Below are 21,255 nucleotides of genomic sequence, written 5' to 3' on the forward strand. Positions count from 1 at the left end.
GAGCTCTCTTCTGAGTAGTGTCTGAAACATCTTGTTGTGCTTCAGGAAGCTCTCTTCGGAGAAGTGTCTGAAACATCTTGTTGTGCTTCAGGGAGCTCTCTTCGGAGTAGTGTCTGAAACATCTTGTTGTGCTTCATGGAGCTCTCTTCTGAGTAGTGTCTGAAACATCTTGTTGTGCTTCATAGAGCTCTCTTCGGAGTAGTGTCTGAAACATCTTGTTGTGCTTCATGGAGCTCTCTTCGGAGTAGTGTCTGAAACATCTTGTTGTGCTTCATAGAGCTCTCTTCTGAGTAGTGTCTGAAACATCTTGTTGTGCTTCAGGGAGCTCTCTTCTGAGTAGTGTCTGAAACATCTTGTTGTGCTTCATGGAGCTCTCTTCGGAGTAGTGTCTGAAACATCTTGTTGTGTTTCAGGAAGCTCTCTTCTGAGTAGTGTCTGAAACATCTTGTTGTGCTTCATAGAGCTCTTTTCTGAGTAGTGTCTGAAACATCTTGTTGTGCTTCATAGAGCTCTCTTCTGAGTAGTGTCTGAAACATCTTGTTGTGCTTCATAGAGCTCTCTTCTGAGTAGTGTCTGAAACATCTTGTTGTGCTTCAGAGAGCTCTCTTCGGAGTAGTGTCTGAAACATCTCGATGTGCTTCAGGGAGCTCTCTTCGTAGTGGTGTCTGAAACATCTTGTTGTGCTTCAGGGAGCTCTCTTCGTAGTAGTGTAAACTGCTATCTCCAGTTTATCTACAGATGGAAGATGGGAGGCTGATATGTACTGTAGAACTGAAAGGACACACAGTTAGTGCAACAGTTTATCAATCCTAAATATATTCTTTTAGCATTTTTCGATTTTATTATTATCCCTGACATGGATAGCATAAAATGATACACACACTGGGGGGGGGGGGGGGGGGGGGGGTATCATCAGGCACAGCGTCAGGCATATCGTCAGTCATATCACTTATCACATATCAGTCTTTTTTCAGTTTGATCCTCTGGAGGAGAAGCAGGAGCAGGAGGCAGAGATAAGTCTTCCATCATTCATGGATCTGTTTAGGACTTCCAACATGAGGAGAAACACTGTGACCCTCATCTATGCTTGGTAAGAGACAAGCCAACTGGGCAACAAGATATCATGGTCTCACTTAAGTATTTAACGTTTGTCCAGTGCGGGGATAAACGTCAAATTTCAAAGGTCAAGTTTAGGCATTAATTCCCGAATTTTGAAAGTAAGTGTTAAGGTTTGAGATAGGGTGGAAACAGAACAAATTTAAACCAGTGCCGAGCTCTGGGATTGAACCTGTGACCTTTCCTCTATCCCCATCCACAACACATATATTTTGGGTCAATGGTTGTGTGGTGATGTCTACAAACAAAATTAATGCACAATGAAAGGTTTTGAATGTAAAACTGGTTTTGTTACAAGTGTTACCAGTTTGGATGTTTGTACTAAAAGTTTAGAAAATTCACCACATACACCAAATAACTGTCATAGCTGGTGCCAGACACATTTGAAATGGAATGTGCACTGTTCATGATGTTTACTGTTCCACTCAAAGAGTTTTTTGTAAAAGAGTAGGCTACATACAGATGCAGTTAGCATCATATCATGCTGCACTCAACTGTAAAAAAAGATTTTACTGCATTTAATTGAACAAATGCCACACATCCTCATCACCATGGAAATGAAATGATGTTGTGCCAGGTGAGTGCCGGATGCTGTTCTGTGACGCCCGTCAAAAAATACTTTATCTGTACATGAAGTCCTCAGATCAATTGATCCAAAACATCACCCTGTCTCTGTCATGGGCTACATTCCACATGAACCTCTCACTGCTGGTCTTCCTCCAAGGTTCACGAGCGCCGTGGTTTTCCAAGGGCTGGTTCTCCGCCTGGCGATCACCGGAAACAATATCTTCCGGGATTTTTTCATCTCTGCAGCCGTGGAGCTGCCCACCGGCCTCATCTTTTACCTGTTGGTGGACAGGGTTGGACGGAGACCTCTCATGGCTGTGTCTAACTTCATAGGAGGAGTCGCCTGCCTCATAGTGCCCTTCGTCTCAGTAGGTGAGTTGGTATTTTAATGTATTATTTGAAATAGGAGAATAGAGACTTGTCCACTTTCTGCATTATTATATTATTAACCTCAGAATGCAGATGTTATTGTAGAGGGGAGAAAGTGAGAAAGTGGTTGGGGTGGGATTCAATCCCACGTTGCTCCTGGTGGTGGCATTTCAAGCTGAAGTTGGAGGTCAACCAATTAAACTCAGTTACACAACTCTGATGATAACTGACATGGTAAAGCTCAGACTGAAAATAATGGATTCTGAGAGTTGCTTTTCCCCCTTTTATTCGTTTTTATTTTCCTCTCTTTATTTCTGATCATTTACTTTCGTTATGAGATTATCTGTTGTATTCCCATCCTTAACATTCTGGGATGACCATTCTGCTTAATTTGGCTGTTAAAATATGATGGGTAGTTTAATCTATTCCCCCTTCTCTTTTAATCTTCTATAGACTATCTGTGGCTGAAGAAAGCCATAGCAATCATTGGGAGGCTTTCTGTCGCCATTGGATTTGAGACTGTCAATTTTGCCAACTCTGAGCTGTATCCAACACCTCTCAGGTGAGAGTGAGACCAAATAATAACATCAAACTCAAGTCATTAATGCTGCTCAATCCTAACGTTTTTACAACCTGGATTAGGTTGTAGGTCTCAGTCTTGAGTCCGGTCTCGTTACCACATTATGTGTAAGAGGTGCGTAACTGGTGGCAGGGAAGTCAGACGCAGGAGAGCAGAACTTGGTAATAGCCGGAGCAGTTTAATAGTAAAACCAACGGCACAAGAAATACAAAATATGGGCAAAATAACCCGACGCGCACCAGTCAAACAAATGTGCACAAGCACTTATAATAAACAATACCACACAGAGACATGGGGGGAACAGAGGGTTAAATACACAACACATAATGAGGGAAATGAGAACCAGGTGTGTAGGAAAACAAGACAAAACAAATGGAAAATGAACAATGGATCGGTGATGGCTAGAAGACCGGCGATATCGACCGCCGAACACCGCCCGAACAAGGAGAGGCATCGACTTCGGCAGAAGTCGTGACATTATGACTCGGTCTTGTCTCGGTGTCAGATACATTTCTACACGGTCTTGACTCAGTCTCAGTCAAATGAGGACTCGTAATTTCTTCATGAGACCAGCTGAGACCAGCAGAGTAAAAAACTCAGAATTATCCGTTTCCATTCAGTCAGCACATAAAACCGCTTCACCAGTCCAAATATATACACCTTTCTTTAAACATTAATATCTTAACAGCTTTGTTTATTATAGACATGTTTGTGAAGTGGCGAACCTGTAGGCCTTCAGTAAGTGACAGGTTGGTTATTCTGAAAGGACAGCAACCCATGATTCTGAAAGGACAGCAACCCATGATTCTGAAAGGACAGCAACTTTTTGTAAAACAGAAAGGGACAGTGTAGTGGAGGGTATACACAGGTATAAACCGTATACCCATTTTTTTTCAGTGGACATTGCATGTACTCACTTCTTAATCCCTACTGATGTATATCAAAGTAGTGTAGTGGAGGTGTATGATTTATCCGTTATGTAGTACAAAAGAGAAATTGTGCACAAAGTAGCCTACACAATCGCAAAGCACGTGGAATATATTCACATGCGCACCACACACATAGCCTAGGTTCAACAGAATCTGCAGGCAGCAAGAGTGTTCAGCTCTCAACAGGTTTTGGCATGGAATGACATCGATGTCATTCCATGCCAAGATCAGCCAGGACCTGACAGACCCACCCACTGGGGAGTCAGGACCGGACAGGCCCACCTATTGGCTGGATCCCCATTGGGTGGGCCTGTCAGGTCCTGACTCCCCATTGGGTGGGCCTGTGTCCACCCAGGACGCAGGAGAGCAGAACTTGGTAATAGCCGGAGCAGTTTAATAGTAAAACCAACGGCACAAGAAATACATGATATCGACCAGTAAATTTAGCATTTACTGGTCGATATCATGAATTGAAAGGTCTTTCCTACTCTACCGGCTACCGATGTCATTCCATGCCAAAATCAGCCAGAACCTGACAGGCCCACCCAATGGGGAGTCAGGACCTGACAGGCCCACCCAATGGGGAGTCAGGACCTGACAGGCCCACCTAATCAGATTGATGTGGTTTAAGCATTGTTGAGGACTTAGACCATCAAATGTTTGCATTTTTTCTATAAAAACAAAATTGTGATTTTGAGAGTGAAAATCTGACAAATCTATAGGAAAACACAGGATTTTTCTCTCAGGGGGCCTTTCTCTGTCATGGGCTACATTCTACATGAACCTCTCACTGCTGGTCTTCCTCCAAGGTTCACGAGCACAGTGCTTTTCCAAGGGAGGTCCACATGAACCTCTCCATGATTGATTGGACATTGATTGGTAACTTTCTGGCAAAATTACAGTATACCCACTTCTCCAGGCTCCACTACTCCATTGGATAGGGCTGATGGAAAGACAGCAGTCACACACAGCATGATGTTAAAGCACCACTGCATAGGGATGATGGAAAGACAGCAGTCACACACAGCATGATGTTAATAGATAAGCAGTCCATAAACTCTGACATTGTAAACCAGTAGGTCCCAATCATAATAATACAAAAATACAACCATTAAGCATTTCCCAATCGAAATGTACAACTATTACTTCCCATTGCACAACAATGTCACATTTAGCTCACAAAGTAACCAGTGAGTTTGAAGTGGAACTGATAATGTTTTAAATACTTTGCAGATATGAAACAAACAGACAATCATAATATCAGTCAAAAATATAAAATTCCCCAATTTATCCTACAAAACTAACTTCATAAGAGGTTTTAAAACATGTTATATTTGACTCAACGTTCCATAATGTACAGTAAGGCATTGTTGTCAGAATAGATGGATGCAGTTCAATGCATGATTAATATAATTCACCAATACAAAAATAATATTGCTATCAGGTTGTAAATCACAGCTGGTCTGGTACGTAGTTTGTTGCCTCCATTCGGGATGCACTGTTTCAGTTTCAATGACTCAATATTCTGGACAAAAACGGACGAATGTAACTAAGGCTGGGAATGTCAACACAATCTAACTAGCAAGGGCTAACTCTGTGTTAACTCTTTCCTTTCCAACAAAAACTCAAGAGATTAAATCAGAACATAATTATTATTATGTCACGACTTCCACCGAAGTCGGTCCCTCTTCTTGTTCGGGCGGCGTTCGGCGGTCGACGTCATCGGCCTTCTAGCCATCGCCGATCCACTTTTCATTTTCCATTTGTTGTGTCTTTGTTTTACACACCTGGTTTAAATTCCCCAATTACATGTTCATTATTTAACCCTCTGTTTTCCCCATGGCTTTTGTGCGTGACTGTTTTATTGTAATTTCGGTCCGATGTTTGTGGGCTTGGTATTTACTTCATGTATTTGGAAATTTTAAGTAAAGTTCCTTGTGTTACTCATCTCTGCTGTCCTGCGCCTGACTCCTCTGCACCAGCTACACCCAGATCCTTACATATTATAATAATTATTTTATAAATCCTTAGCCCTTCTCTAACCCCCGTGTTTGGGTTAGCAATAATTTGTAGAGCGGCTCTGTTGTCCCTCAACATGTATTTTTTCACTATTCTAACTGTCTAAAGAATCCAGATGTTGTTCTGAAATATGAACACAGAAATACTGGACATTTTCAACTCTTATTATAGTGGTGATTTGACTAAATTACAATCATGGTCTTGAAATGGACTCCCATTTTTTTGGTCTCAGTCTTCTCCAGGCTTGGTCTTGACTCTGACTCAATTTTCTCCGGTCTTGGTCTTGACTCTGACTCAATTTTCTCCGGTCTTGGTCTTGAATCGGTCTTGCTTTAGGCAGTCTCGAACACAACACTGCTGTTAGTACTATATGCAGTAACATGCAATAATACACATTGGAATATGTGTAAACACTACTGTATGATCGAGTGTTTGAAAAGAATAATGAAATCACATTGATATGACGTAGTGTACTGTATATCAAGACTAATATCACTTGTATTTGACAGAAACCTGGGCGTGTCTGTGTGCTCATCAGCCAGTGATATAGGAGCTATAGTTGCCCCTTTCTTGCTCTACAGACTGGCCAGTATCTGGCAGGAACTGCCTCTCTTCCTCTATGGTATTTCACAATTGTATTTTACATTTTTTAAAAAAAATATATATATATATATATACACTGCTCAAAAAAATAAAGGGAACACTTAAACAACACAATGTAACTCCAAGTCAATCACACTTCTGTGAAATCAAACTGTCCACTTAGGAAGCAACACTGATTGACAATACATTTCACATGCTGTTGTGCAAATGGAATAGACAACAGGTGGAAATTATAGGCAATTAGCAAGACACCCCCAATAAAGGAGTGGTTCTGCAGGTGGGGACCACAGACCACTTCTCAGTTCTTATGCTTCCTGGCTGATGTTTTGGTCACTTTTGAATGCTAGCGGTGCTTTCACTCTAGTGGTAGCATGAGACGGAGTCTACAACCCACACAAGTGGCTCAGGTAGTGCAGCTCATCCAGGATGGCACATCAATGCGAGCTATGGCAAGAAGGTTTGCTGTGTCTGTCAGCGTAGTGTCCAGAGCATGGAGGCGCTACCAGGAGACAGGCCAGTACATCAGGAGACGTGGAGGAGGCCGTAGGAGGGCAACAACCCAGCAGCAGGACCGCTACCTCCGCCTTTGTGCAAGGAGGAGCAGGAGAAGCACTGCCAGAGCCCTACAAAATGACCTCCAGCAGGCCACAAATGTGCATGTGTCTGCTCAAACGGTCAGAAACAGACTCCAAGAGGGTGGTATGAGGGCCCGACGTTCACAGGTGGGGGTTGTGCTTACAGCCCAACACCGTGCAGGACGTTTGGCATTTGCCAGAGAACACCAAGATTGGCAAATTCGCCACTGGCGCCCTGTGCTCTTCACAGATGAAAGCAGGTTCACACTGAGCACGTGACAGACGTGACAGAGTCTGGAGACGCCGTGGAGAACGTTCTGCTGCCTGAAACATCCTCCAGCATGACCGGTTTGGCGGTGGGTCAGTCATGGTGTGGGGTGGCATTTCTTTGGGGGCCGCACAGCCCTCCATGTGCTCGCCAGAGGTAGCCTGACTGCCATTAGGTACCGAGATGAGATCCTCAGACCCCTTGTGAGACCATATGCTGGTGCGGTTGGCCCTGGGTTCCTCCTAATGCAAGACAATGCTAGACCTCATGTGGTTGGAGTGTGTCAGCAGTTCCTGCAAGAGGAAGGCATTGATGCTATGGACTGGCCCGCCTGTTCCCCAGACCTGAATCCAATTGAGCACATCTGGGACATGTCTCGCTCCATCCACCAACACTACATTGCACCACAGACTGTCCAGGAGTTGGCGGATGCTTTAGTCCAGGTCTAAAGGAGGAGGAGATCCCTCAGGAGACCATCCGCCATCTCATCAGGAGCATGCCCAGGCGTTGTAGGGAGGTCATACAGGCACGTGGAGGCCACACACACTACTGAGCCTCATTTTGACTTGTTTTAAGGACATTACATCAAAGTTGGATCAGCCTGTAGTGTGGTTTTCCACTTTAATTTTGAGTGTGACTCCAAATCCAGACCTCCATGGGTTGATAAATTGGATTTCCATTGATTATTTTTGTGTGATTTTGTTGTCAGCACATTCAACTATGTAAAGAAAAAAGTATTTAATAAGATTATTTCTTTCATTCAGATCTAGGATGTGGTGTTTAAGTGTTCCCTTTATTCTTTTGAGCAGTATATTTTGCAAAGATTATACATTTTTGGGGGTTGCACCCCCACTCACGTTGGTTGAGTGCCCTCCTCTTTGCATATTTTGTATTTTAGAAATACATGCAGATAAATTGATGAAGAAAATATCATTAAACTCTCACATTGACGTCAAACGATTGATCTTACTGTGATATACAGCTCATATCTCTGCATCTCAGAACTGTCAGCTCAACTGCTCGATAATACTGTAACATGTGTATCTGTAGGTGTCATGTCCGTGTTGTACAGTGGACTGGTCATGCTATTACCAGAGATGAGAGGCATCGATTTCCCTGAGACCATAGAAGACGTGGAGAACTTAAATGGGTATGTTTGTGTTTATGTTTATGTTTTGGTTATGTTTGTGTATTTGTTTACGTTTATGCTTGTGTTTATGTTTATGTTTGTGTATTTGTTTACGTTTATGTTTTTGTTTATGTTTATATTAATTAGCATTAGTCCCTTATTGTACCCTCTTTGTGTTACCAGGAGGAGATACAGATACGTCTCAAAAGGAAAAGATGCCAACATAACTACATCATCTAACATATTCCATATATTTTGGTGAATTTCACACAGTATACACACACATTTATACATGTACTGCTATCTGTTACTCCGCGAGTCTTGGGAGGAAGAAAAGTGACATGTAAAGTAGAATTAAGAGAAGAGAGGAGCAAAAATGAAAAACTTTTTGTCTATAACATGTTTATAACATCATAAAATAAAATGTTTATACCATAACAATTGTTTGTTTAATGAACACAATTTTATACCTATGATAAATATGATATTGAAAGTAATTGTGTACTGTAATACATTTTGGAAAATTAAAACTGATGGAATGATGGAATACAATAGCATTTTCAACATCCAGACGACAATAGCAAATATTTTTATAAAAGATTAGGGAGCAGATTAGCTTTAATATTGCAGATAGATTGTGGCTTCTATCAACGTAATCGTCTGCAGAATTTCCAATCCCTCATATATAAACTACCGGTCAAACGTTTTAGAACTCCTACTCATTCAAGGGTTTTTCTTTATTTTTACTATTTTCTACATTGTGGAATAATAGTGAAGACATCAAAACTATGAAATAAAACATATGGAATCATGTAGTAACCAAAAAAGTGTTAAACAAATCCAAATATGTTTTATGAGGGCAAGAGGCGTCACTACAGTCCCTGGTTCGATTCCAGGCTGTATCACATCCGGCTGTAATTAGGAATCCCATAGGGTGGTGCACAATTGGCCCAGGTTCGGCCGGGGTAGGCCGTCATTGTAAATAATAATTTGTTCTTAACTGACTTGCCTAGTTAAATAAAGTTTACATTTAAAAAAAATAACTGTCTGACCATCCCTGTACATATGGATGCTAGGGCCTTTAAGAGATAGGGGCCCATCCTTTAAAAAGAGCACATGGTGCCATCTACAGTACAGAACTAGATCCGCAGTCAACATCATTTAGAACGCCTTCGCCTCGATTCTACTGCATCTAGTTATTTTATAAATATATATATTAAAACATCTTGCATATCTTAATTTATTCCCAAAATTGATGAATAATAACTGTAATAATATAAGCACTTCTATGAAGGATTGTTACCTATAACAAGGGCTGGCAGTAGGAATTCCACATTTTTGTCAACAGATGTGGGATGCATACACTCACTCACCCGACCCCTCCCAAACAAACACATCTGCGCCTCTCTCCTCTTCCACCCATAGATCAACATAACCAGCACTGCCACTACCTGGGTGGGGTACTCCACCGGAATTCCCACCGGCTAAGTACGAGGTCATCAAGTTTCTTATTAGCAGCTTTGAGAAAATCCTTGTATATTATGCTCACCCATCTGGGGGCTTTGGCTTTTGGACCTACCCTGCCAGGCAGGGTTTCACTCTTGAGGGGGCAGTGCTACTTTAGTGGGTCTCTGACTGCGTTCACCTTTCTGTCTTGGCTGCGTGCAGGCTACTTGCACTAGGCCTATAAAATGGATAAGGACTTCTCCTTAGTGGGTGGGTCGCTCAGGTGGGTGTCTAGCATATAGGGTTGGCAATAGCATTCATTGTTTTGTGTTTTAAATAAGATTTAATTGGTTGTTCATGTGTATTAAGGTATTTGTTCTATTGTGAGTTACTACTGGACGCGTCATGAGCAGTCACAAACACTGCCTTACATTAATGATGTGGTTGAATGGTCTGGATTGAAGGCCTGTAACACATACTGGTGGAGATCACATATATCCATCAGAAGCGGACTCCACTCAAGCATGATAACTTCCCGGACTAAAGGAGGGTGGAATGTGCTCATACATACTGTAGCAAGCTGGGGCTGACTTTTAGGGTTCAGGGTAACTACTGTATCTTCATGATTCAGATCAATGATTGAACTGTATGAGTAGGGTACACTGCACCAGACGCCCCCTGAACACACTAGCTGCATCTCATTGCCTCAACAGTGACTGAATATACTTTTTCCATGAGAAGATATTGTGCATACACTTTGATGAATACCATAATTTCCGGACTATTAAGCGCACCTGAATATAAGCCGCACCCACTGAATTTAAAAAAATATATTATTTTGAACATAAATAAGCCGCACATGTCTATAAGCCGCAGGTGCCTACCGGTACATTGAAACAAATTAACTTTACACAGGCTTTAACAAAACACGGCTTGTAACAAAAATAAATAGGCTTTAACGAAACACGGCTTGTAACAAAAATAAATAGGCTTTAACGAAACACGGCTTGTAACAAAAAAGAAAAAATTTGCAGTAAGCTTTAGTTGTCTTTTTGCACTGAGTCAATTCCTCACGCTGCTGTTTCCAACGTCTTATCATCGACTCATTAAGACCAAGCTCCCGTGCAGCAGCTCTATTTCCTTTTCCAACAGCCAGATAAATCGCCTTCAACTTGAAAGCTGCATCATATGCATTTCTCCGTGTCTTTGCCATGATGAGGGTGACAAAATGACTACCGTAATCAGAATGATGGGAAGTTTGAGAGCGCTCGATTTAATCTAAACAGTAAACAAAAAAGTTGTTTGACCTTAACCCGTTGGGCAATTTCATTGGTCTAATGAAAGCTTCATGCCGCCAAAAAACTGAGCACGTCACAGAATGTTTTTTTTTTTAGAAAAAAAATTAAAAGCGGGAAAAATCCATATATTAGCCACGTCATTGTTTAAGCCGCGAGGTTCAAAGCTGGGAAAAAAGTTGCGGCTTATAGTCCGGAATTTACGGTAGGCTTGTACCATAAACCACACAGGTGTAGGGGTGTTCCCAGTTTTTCATAGGCATACATCCAGATTACCCACATTAGTTGACTATGAAATGAACTAGGACACCGCCCACTTTTACAGTAAAAACAATAGTTATTGGGCCCATAGACTTGGTGATGTTGATTTTATTGTTGATATTGTTATGCTATAATATTGTACACAGGAAGTGAAATATGTGTTATTATAGAATCAAGTCATCTGGGTAGCAGCTACGATCAATCCAGTCATCTGGGTAGCAGCTACGATCAATCCAGTCATCTGGGTAGCAGCTACGATCAATCCAGTCATCTGGGTAGAAGCTACGATCAATCCAGTCATCTGGGTAGCAGCTACGATCAATCCAGTCATCTGGGTAGAAGCTACGATCAATCCAGTCATCTGGGTAGCAGCTACGATCAATCCAGTCATCTGGGTAGCAGCTACGATCAATCCAGTCATCTGGGTAGAAGCTACGATCAATCCAGTCATCTGGGTAGCAGCTACGATCAATCCAGTCATCTAGGTAGCAGCTACGATAATTTGATTAAGAGGCCAGTCTATTGCTGTCATGGTCACGCATAACAAGGGTGCGATGACCCACCACTAACAGAGGTGAGGAGGCGTCCCAGGGCCTACTGCTAGAGAAAGTAATGAGGTTATTATGTATAGGCATTCAGAGTTGTACTACAGATGGGTTATACAGGAACACAGGAATAGGCTTTGGATTTGCACTCTTGTCATTGCAGGATAGTGCACTGGAAGAGAGTGTGACCAATGAAAGGATTATTTTGAAGACAAAACACTGTCCCTTTAGTATTTACTGGGTTGACTGGACATGACAGGGAAGGAAGAGTGGCAGAGGTTAGCTGATATCATCCAACATTGGAACAACAACAGACTGAACCTGTTTGAGATCAGTCTGGTGAGTGGACCTCAATAATAGAATCAATAGAATTTATATTTAATCTTCACTGAACAGAAATATAAACACAACATGTAAAGTGTTGGTCCCATGTTTCATGACCTGAAATTGTCCATTTGCACAAAAAGCTTATTTCTCTCAAATTTAGTTTACATCCCTACTTGTGAGCATTTCTCCTTTGCCAAGATAATCCATCCACCTGACAGGTGTGGCATATCAAGAAGCTGATTAAACAGCATGATCATTACTCAGGTGCACCTTGTGCTGGGGACAATAAAAGGCCATTTTAAAATGTGCAGTTTTGTCACACAACACAATGCCATAGATGTCTCAAGTTTTGAGGGAGCGTGCAATTGGCGTACTGACTGCAGGAATGTCCACCAGAGCTGTTGCCAGATAATTTAATTTTAATTTCTCTACCATAAGTTGCCTCCAACGTTGTTTTATAGAATTTGACAGTATGTCCAACCAGCCTGACAACCACAGACCACATGTTACCACGCTAGCCCAGGACCTCCACATCCGGCTTCTTCAGCTGCGGGATCGTCTGAGACCAGCCACTGGACCGCTGATGAAACTGTGGGTTTTCACAACTAAAGAATTTCTGCACAAACTGTCTCAGGGAAGCTCATCTGCGTGCTCAGTGGGCAAATGCTCACCTTTAATGGCCACTGGCACACTGGAGATGTGAGCTCTTCACGGATGAATCCCAGTTTCAACTGTACCGGGCAGATGGCAGAGTGCCCCATGGTGGTGGTGGGGTTATGGTATGGGCAGGCATAAACTACGGACAACGAACACAATTGGATTTTATCGATGGCAGTTTGAATACACAGAGATACTGTGACGAGATCCTGAGGCCCATTGTCCTATCATTAATCCCCCACCATCACCTCATGTTTCAGCATTATAATGCACGACCTGATGACGCAAGGATCTGTACACAATTCCTGGAAGTAGAAAATGTCCCAGTTCTTCCATGGCATGCATACTCACCAGACATGTCACCCATTGAGCATTTTTGGGATGCTCTGGATCGACGTGTATAACATCGTGTTCCAGTTCCCATCAATATCCAGCAACTTCACACAGCCATTGAAGAGGAGAGGGACAACATTCCACAGGCTACAATCAACAGCCTGATCAACTCTATGCGAAGGAGATATGTTGTGCTGCATGAGGCAAATGGTGGTCACAACAGATACTGACTGGTTTTCTGATCCATGCCCCTACCTTTTTTGAAGGCATCTGTGATTAACAGATGCATATCTGTATTCCCAGTCATGTGAAATCCATAGATTAGGGCCTAATGAAATTATTTAAATTGGCTGTTTTCCTTATGTAAACTGTAACTTAGTAAAATATTTTAAATTGTTGCATGTTGTGTTTATATTTTTGTTCAGTGTATATACAGGACAACTGGGAAGAGTGTCCTTCTAGCTAGGAACTAGATTCAGCTGTGGGATGATTTTTCTCGGAGTGGGTGGTCGGGGCCAGAATATAATAATAATTTTTTACACTGCAAATTGACCACAACTAAACCACAATTTCATTTTAAAACAGTTCATACCTCGATTACAATGAGACACAATCATATATGGCTATTATTTGTGTGTGTGGGAATACCTTCCCCCCAAAAAATGTTTAATGCGCAAGATTTTGTTCTGTTCTGAGATTACCCTTTTACTAGTTTCTGTCACTCCCTATTCCTACCACCAGATGGCGCACTGAACACACTGATGGGTGACATGTATGTGCTGCTGTGCTGCCAGGTCAACGCAGACCTCACCATCCAGCTGTTCTCCCAGCTCTTCCACTCCACCTGCGCCTGACTCTATGCACACTCACAAGACCATATATAGTCACACAATATACACACTCACACACTACACTGACACTCTCACACAAAGCCCCCACCCATTCACACTACATACAGTGCATTCAGAAAGTATTCAGACCCCTTGACTTTTGCCACATTTTGTTACGTTACAGCCTAAATCTAAAATGGATTAAATACACTGCTCAAAAAAATAAAGGGAACACTTAAACAACACAATGTAACTCCAAGTCAATCACACTTCTGTGAAATCAAACTGTCCACTTAGGAAGCAACACTGATTGACAATACATTTCACATGCTGTTGTTCAAATGGAATAGACAACAGGTGGAAATTATAGGCAATTAGCAAGACACCCCCAATAAAGGAGTGGTTCTGCAGGTGGTGACCACAGACCACTTCTCAGTTCCTATGCTTCCTGGCTGATGTTTTGGTCACTTTTGAATGCTGGCGGGGCTTTCACTCTAGTGGTAGCATGAGACAGAGTCTACAACCCACACAAGTGGCTCAGGTAGTGCAGCTCATCCAGGATGGCACATCAATGCAAGCTGTGGCAAGAAGGTTTGCTGTGTCTGTCAGCGTAGTGTCCAGAGCATGGAGGTGCTACCAGGAGACAGGCCAGTACATCAGGAGACGTGGAGGAGGCCGTAGGAGGGCAACAACCCAGCAGCAGGACCGCTACCTCCGCATTTGTGCAAGGAGGAGCAGGAGGAGCACTGCCAGAGCCCTGCAAAATGACCTCCAGCAGGCCACAAATGTGCATGTGTCTGCTCAAACGGTCAGAAACAGACTCCATGAGGGTGGTATGAGGGCCCGACGTCCACAGGTGGGGGTTGTGCTTACAGCCCAACACCGTGCAGGACGTTTGGCATTTGCCAGAGAACACCAAGATTGGCAAATTCGCCTCTGGCGCACTGTGCTCTTCACAGATGAAAGCAGGTTCACACTGAGCACGTGACAGACGTGACAGAGTCTGGAGACGCCGTGGAGAACGTTCTGCTGCCTGCAACATCCTCCAGCATGACCGGTTTGGCGGTGGGTCAGTCATGGTGTGGGGTGGCATTTCTTTGGGGGGCCGCACAGCCCTCCATGTGCTTGCCAGAGGTAGCCTGACTGCCATTAGGTACCGAGATGAGATCCTCAGACCCCTTGTGAGACCATATGCTGGTGCGATTGGCCCTGGGTTCCTCCTAATGCAAGACAATGCTAGACCTCATGTGGCTGGAGTGTGTCAGCAGTTTCTGCAAGAGGAAGGCATTGATGCTATGGACTGGCTCGCCCGTTCCCCAGACCTGAATCCAATTGAGCACATCTGGGACATCATGTCTCGCTCCATCCACCAACGCCACGTTGCACCACAGACTGTCCAGGAGTTGGCGGATGCTTTAGTCCAGGTCTGGGAGGAGATCCCTCAGGAGACCATCCGCCACCTCATCAGGAGCATGCCCAGGCATTGTAGGGAGGTCATACAGGCACGTGGAGGCCACACACACTACTGAGCCTCATTTTGACTTGTTTTAAGGACATTACATCAAAGTTGGATCAGCCTGTAGTGTGGTTTTCCACTTTAATTTTGAGTGTTACTCCAAATCCAGACCTCCATGGGTTGATAAATTGGATTTCCATTGATTATTTATGTGTGATTTTGTTGTCAGCACATTCAACTATGTAAAGAAAAAAGTATTTAATAAGATTATTTCATTCATTCAGATCTAGGATGTGTTATTTTAGTGTTCCCTTTATTTTTTTGAGCAGTGTAGTTTTCCCCCTTCATCAATCTACACACAATACCCCAAAATGACAAAACAAAAACAGGTTTAGACATTTTTGCAAATGTATTACAAATAAAAAACGGAAAAATCACATTTACGTAAGTATTCAGACCCTTTACTCAGTACTTTGTTGAAGCACCTTTGGCAGCGATTACAGCCTAGAGTCTTCTTGGGTATGACGCAACAAGCTTGCCACACCTGTATTTGGGGAGTTTATCCCATTCTTCTCTGCAGATCCTCTCAGCTCTGTCCGGTTGGATGGGGAGCATTGCTGCACAGCTATTTTCAGGTCTCTCCAGAGATGTTTGATCGTGTTCAAGTCCGGGCTCTGGCTGCGCCACTCAGGGACATTCAGAGACTTGTCCCGAAGCCACTCCTGCGTTGTCTTGGCTGTGTGCTTAGGGTCGTTTTCCTACTGGAAGGTGAACCTTCGCCCCAGTCTGAGGTCCTGAGCTCTCTGGAGCAGGTTTTCATCAAGGATCTCTCTGTACTTTGCTCCATTCATCTTTCCCTCGATCCTGACTAGTCTCACAGTCCCTGCTGCTGAAAAACATCCCGAAGGCATGATGCTACCACCACCATGCTTCACCATAGGGATGGTGCTAGGTTTCCTCCAGACGTGATGCTTGGCATTCAGGCCAAAGAGTTCAATTTTGGTTTCTCTTGTTTCTCATGGTCTGACAGTCCTTTAGGTGACTTTTAGCAAACTCCAAGCGGGCCATCATGTGCCTTTTACTGAGGAGTGGCTTCCATCTGGTCCCTCTACCATAAAGACCTGATTGGTGAAGTGCTGCAGAGTTGGTTGTCCTTCTGGAAGGTTCTCCCATCTCCACAGAGGAACTTTGGAGCTCTGTCTGAGTGACCATCGGGTTCTTGGTCACCTTCCTGACCAAGGCACTTCTCCCCCGATTGCTCAGCTCTAGGAAGAGTCTTGGTGGTTCCAAACTTCTTCCATTTAAGAATGATGGTGGCCACTGTGTTCTTGGGGACATTCAATCCTACAGACATTTTTTGGTACCGTTCCCCAGATCTGTGCCTCGACACAATTCTGTCTCGGAGCTCTACGGACAATTCCTTCGATCTCATGGCTTGATTTTTTGCTCTGACATGCACTGTCAACTGTGGGACCTTAAGTAGACAGGTGTGTGCCTTTTCAAATCATGTCCAATCAATTAAAATAAACCACAGGTAGATTCCAATCAAGTTGTAGAAACATCTCAAGGATAATCAATGGAAACGGGAGTCTCATAGCAAAGGGTCTGAATACTTATGTAAATAAGGTATTTCTGTGTTTGATATACATTTGCAAAATTTCTAAAAACCTGTTTTCACTTTGTCATTATGGGGTATTGTGTGTAAATCAATGAGGAAAACAATTTATTTAATCAATTTTAGTATAAGGCTGTAAAGTAACAAAATGTGGAAAAAGGGAAGGGGTCTGAGTACTTTTCCAATGCACTGTATATGAATGTTTAATTTGATTAGATTTTACTGTTAGTTGTCTTGGCTTATTTGTGTGCTTTTTTTATTTTATTTTATTCATCGATTTATTGCCTCCTGTTGTTTTTATCTTGCTTATTTTATTTTACTGTAAAGGTCATGACATAACATCAGATACATTATAAAGCAATTAGAAGGATTTATAATGGCTTATTCATGGAAGTTATTGTAAAGTGTAACCAAAAAACACAGGTTTCTCAAATACCCCTCATGTCTTCCTATATACCATGAACCCTGCGCTCCAGGGTGTGATTGACAGGGTGGTGTCTGCTGCAGAGACCAGTGCTGATGACGTGGTGCATAGTGAAGGGTGGGACCTCCAGCTGGAGGAGGGGCCAGACCTCCACCTCCCCTTCCTGTTCTCTGAGGATGGCTAATCCTATGACACGGTCAGAGGCATCCCACAGGGCTTCAGAGAGTTCCTAGAGCCTATCTGCCGCAAAGGTACTCTTGTAATCTAGTAAAAAGACAGTGGTGTAAAGTACTTAAGTGAAAATACTTTAATGTACTACTTAAGTAGTTTATTGGGGTATCTGTACTTTACTATTTATATTTTAACTTTTACTTCACTACATTCCTAAAGAAAATAATGTACTTTTTACTCCATACATTTTTCATGACACCCAAAAGTACTCATTATATTTTGAATGCTTAATAGCAGGAAAATTGTCAAATTCACGCACTTATCAAGAGAACATCCCTGGTCATCCCTACTGCCTCTGATCTGGCAGACTCACTAACCATAAATACTTAGTTTGCAAATTATGTCTGATTGTTGCAGTGTAAATTATACGTAAATGGAAAAATAAAAAATAAAAAATGGTACAGTTTGGTTAATCTAAGCAATGTGAAATAATTTATAGTTTTACTTTAAAAACTTGAGTATATTTTTGCAATTGCATCTACTTTTGATACTTACATATATTTAAAAGCAAATACTTTTTTACTTTTACTCAAGTAGTATTTTACTGAGTGACTTTCACTTTTACTTGAATCATTTTCTATTAAGGTATCTTTACTTTTACTCAAGTATGACAATTGGGTACTTTTTCCACCATTGTAAAAAGAGAATATGATTACGTTTGCATTCACTTGTCATTAAGGTTTTCTGAACTTTAATGTGTTTCAGTAGGCTATAAAACAGTGAATTACTTTTAAAAACTGGTATAAAACACCTGCATTGTTGGAGGCTTTATTCAGGATGGAAAAAGTTAACATCCTAAGTAAAATGCATGATATACATAACACAAAACAATGCACTGTACAGCATGTATTGTTGTGTTTGTGTATAGTTATCTAAAATGTTCTCTCTTCCTGTAGACCTTTGAATTACAATCTCTCACCTCTGGATTATCTTCTTCAACAGAGCAAACCGTTTCTCTACCTCGAACCAAAACGGGTTCTCAAATGGGGAAAGAAGCCTTTTAGAAGCGTGTGTTTCTAAAAGCAAATTATATAGTTCTGTATCCGTTTTTATCTTTTTATCTTATTGTGATCTTTTCTCTGTTTCTTTCAATTATTAGACACTGAGAACCTGACTATCTGGAGTATTTCTCCTGTCTTATCCGGTGTCTTGTGTGAATTTAAGTATGCTCTCTCTAATTCTCTCTTTCTCTTTCTCTCTCTCTTTCTTTCTCTCGGAGGACCTGAGCCCTAGGACCATGCCTCGGGACTGCCTGGCCTGATGACTCCTTGCTGTCCCCAGTCCACCTGGCCGTGCTGCTGCTCCAGTTTCAACTGTTCTGCCTGCGGCTATGGAACCCTGACCTGTTCACCGGACGTGCTACCTGTCCCAGACCTGCTGTTTTCAACTCTCTAGAGACAGCAGGAGTGGTAGAGATACTCTGAATGATCGGCTATGAAAAGCCAACTGACATTTACTCCTGAGGTGCTGACCTGTTGCACCCTCTACAACCACTGTAATTATTATTATTTGTCCCTGCTGGTCATCTATGAACATTTGAACATCTTGGCCATGTTCTGTTACAATATCCACCCGGCACAGCCAGTAGATGACTGGCCACCCCTCATAGCCTGGTTCCTCTCTAGGTTTCTTCCTAGGTTCTGGCCTTTCTAGGGAGTTTTTTCCTAGCCACCGTGCTTCTCCACCTGCATTGCTTGCTGTTTGGGGTTTTAGGCTGGGTTTCTGTACAGTACTTTGAGATATCAGCTGATGAAAGAAGGGCTTTATAAATAAATTTGATTTGATTTGACTATTACACTGAACAAACCCTTGAACAGAGGAATGTGGGTCAGCATCATGGCAGCCAAGGTGCAAATTCATTAGTTCATCCATTCATGCAACAATCACTGACAAGAATCCATATTTTGCTCCCATCTACAGGGAGCAGGATAAAACAACCTTGGGATTTACGTTGTCTATCGTCAAGGTAGGACCAGCAGAAATGGTTAGAAAACTACACTGAGTGTACAAAACATCAGGAACACCTTCCTAATATTGAGTTGCACCCCCTTTTGCTCTCAGAACTAGCCTCAATTCGTCGGGGCATGGACTCTACAAGATGTTGAAAGCGTTCCACAGGGATGCTGGCCCATGTTGACTCCAATGCATCCCACAGTTATGTCAAGTTGGCTGGATGTCCTTTGGGTGGTGGACCATTCTTGATAACAAGGGAAACTGTTGAGTGTGAAAAACCCAGCAACGTTGCAATTCTTGACACAAACCATTGCGCCTGGCACCTACTACCATACCCATTCAAAGGCACTTAAATCTTTTGTCTTGCCCATTCACCCTCTGAATGGCACACATACACAATCCATGTCTCAATTGTCTCAAGTCTTAAAAATCCTTCTTTAACCTGTCTCCCCTTTATCTACAATGATTGAAGTGGATTTAACAGGTAAAATCAATAAGGGATCATAGCTTTCACCTGGTCAGTCTATGTCATGGAATGTTTTGTACACAGTGTATAGTACAATTCAAATAATCTATGTGGACTGGGTACAGTATGCAATGACATTTCGATACATTTGAATGAACATCATTGAAAACTTATGTTACCCATGTGTTTCCATGGCGCTGTGTTGGACATGATGGCAGGTTGATTTCTGGGGGCCAGTTGCTGTGCGTGGATGGACACAGTATGGCAGGATTCTCACAGGGAAGGTAGATAGCGTTCTAACTTTCAGGTCCTTTTTCAGTCATATGGCTATGTGAAACTTAATAATATATATATAATAATTGTTGTGACTCAACAGGTTGCCAAGCAGAGGGCAGCATACCATGGTCTGGCTGACCTGCTTGATGAACCACCTCCGGTAACAACTAGATACGAGTAGAACTTCAGTAACAAATATAGCTACAAGCAGAACAAGAATAAAATGCAATATTTCTATTGCATTAGCGTTTTTTCCCTGAACAGTCCTTCAACAAAGGTGTAATGATCTAAGACCAAAGACAATTTGTATTTTCGATTCAGCTAATTGCATTTCATGGACTCCCATTATTCAGTAGTCGTTTTCCACAATGAAAAATGGTAGAGGAATAGTAGACCTATAGCTGGTGACATTCTCATGGATCTCTACGGGTTCCTAGATGATCTGGATCTAACCAACTGGTTTATGATTCCCTCAGCATTGGATGGTAGTGGCCCTGCTAAGTCCAACGGTAAGACCGTGATCCTGTATGAGGGTATGGAGCAGACTATGGGGTAATAACCTTCCCCATGGAGGGAACAGAACACAGAGAGAACAGGCCCTGCTGGAGAACAGACAGCTGTACTGCTCCAGCCCCAACATGGTTAGTGAGTCTAACAATAGTGTTATTGAAAATCGACTAACAATTAATTTAATGGGATAATTGCAGTCTTATCATGGGTCGCATGTGAGGTAAATATAATACGCATGGTCTGTATATCTGTATAGATAACCTATAATTGATCTTCTCAATAACATGTGTGGGTTATTGATTGGTTGTAGTGCAGAGTCCAGGAGGACAACATCAGAGGTGATGCAGCCCCTGAGAATCTCACATCAAATGACTCCACCAAAGTCAAAGCCTTGTAAGGAGGATCCTGAGAAGACGGGCTCAACATTTGATAAAGGCTCAACATTTTAAAAGCATAAACATATTTTGATGATTTA

General features: G+C 42.4%; 1 protein-coding gene across 1 annotated transcript in view; it reads left to right on the forward strand.

The window, feature by feature from the left end:
* Window positions 1-17,528, forward strand: part of slc22a3 (solute carrier family 22 member 3) — a 28,936-nt gene extending 11,408 nt beyond the window's left edge. Inside the window, 6 exon segments of the mRNA XM_082955492.1 lie at window positions 975-1,090; window positions 1,841-2,055; window positions 2,506-2,614; window positions 6,090-6,202; window positions 8,077-8,176; window positions 17,411-17,528. Coding sequence (XP_082811618.1) covers window positions 975-1,090; window positions 1,841-2,055; window positions 2,506-2,614; window positions 6,090-6,202; window positions 8,077-8,176; window positions 17,411-17,528 — 771 coding nt within the window.
* Window positions 17,529-21,255: the final 3,727 nt, after the last annotated feature.

This window comes from Salmo salar, chromosome 09, assembly GCF_965601325.2.
Source record: "Salmo salar chromosome 09, fSalSal1, whole genome shotgun sequence".
NCBI lineage: Eukaryota > Metazoa > Chordata > Actinopteri > Salmoniformes > Salmonidae > Salmo > Salmo salar.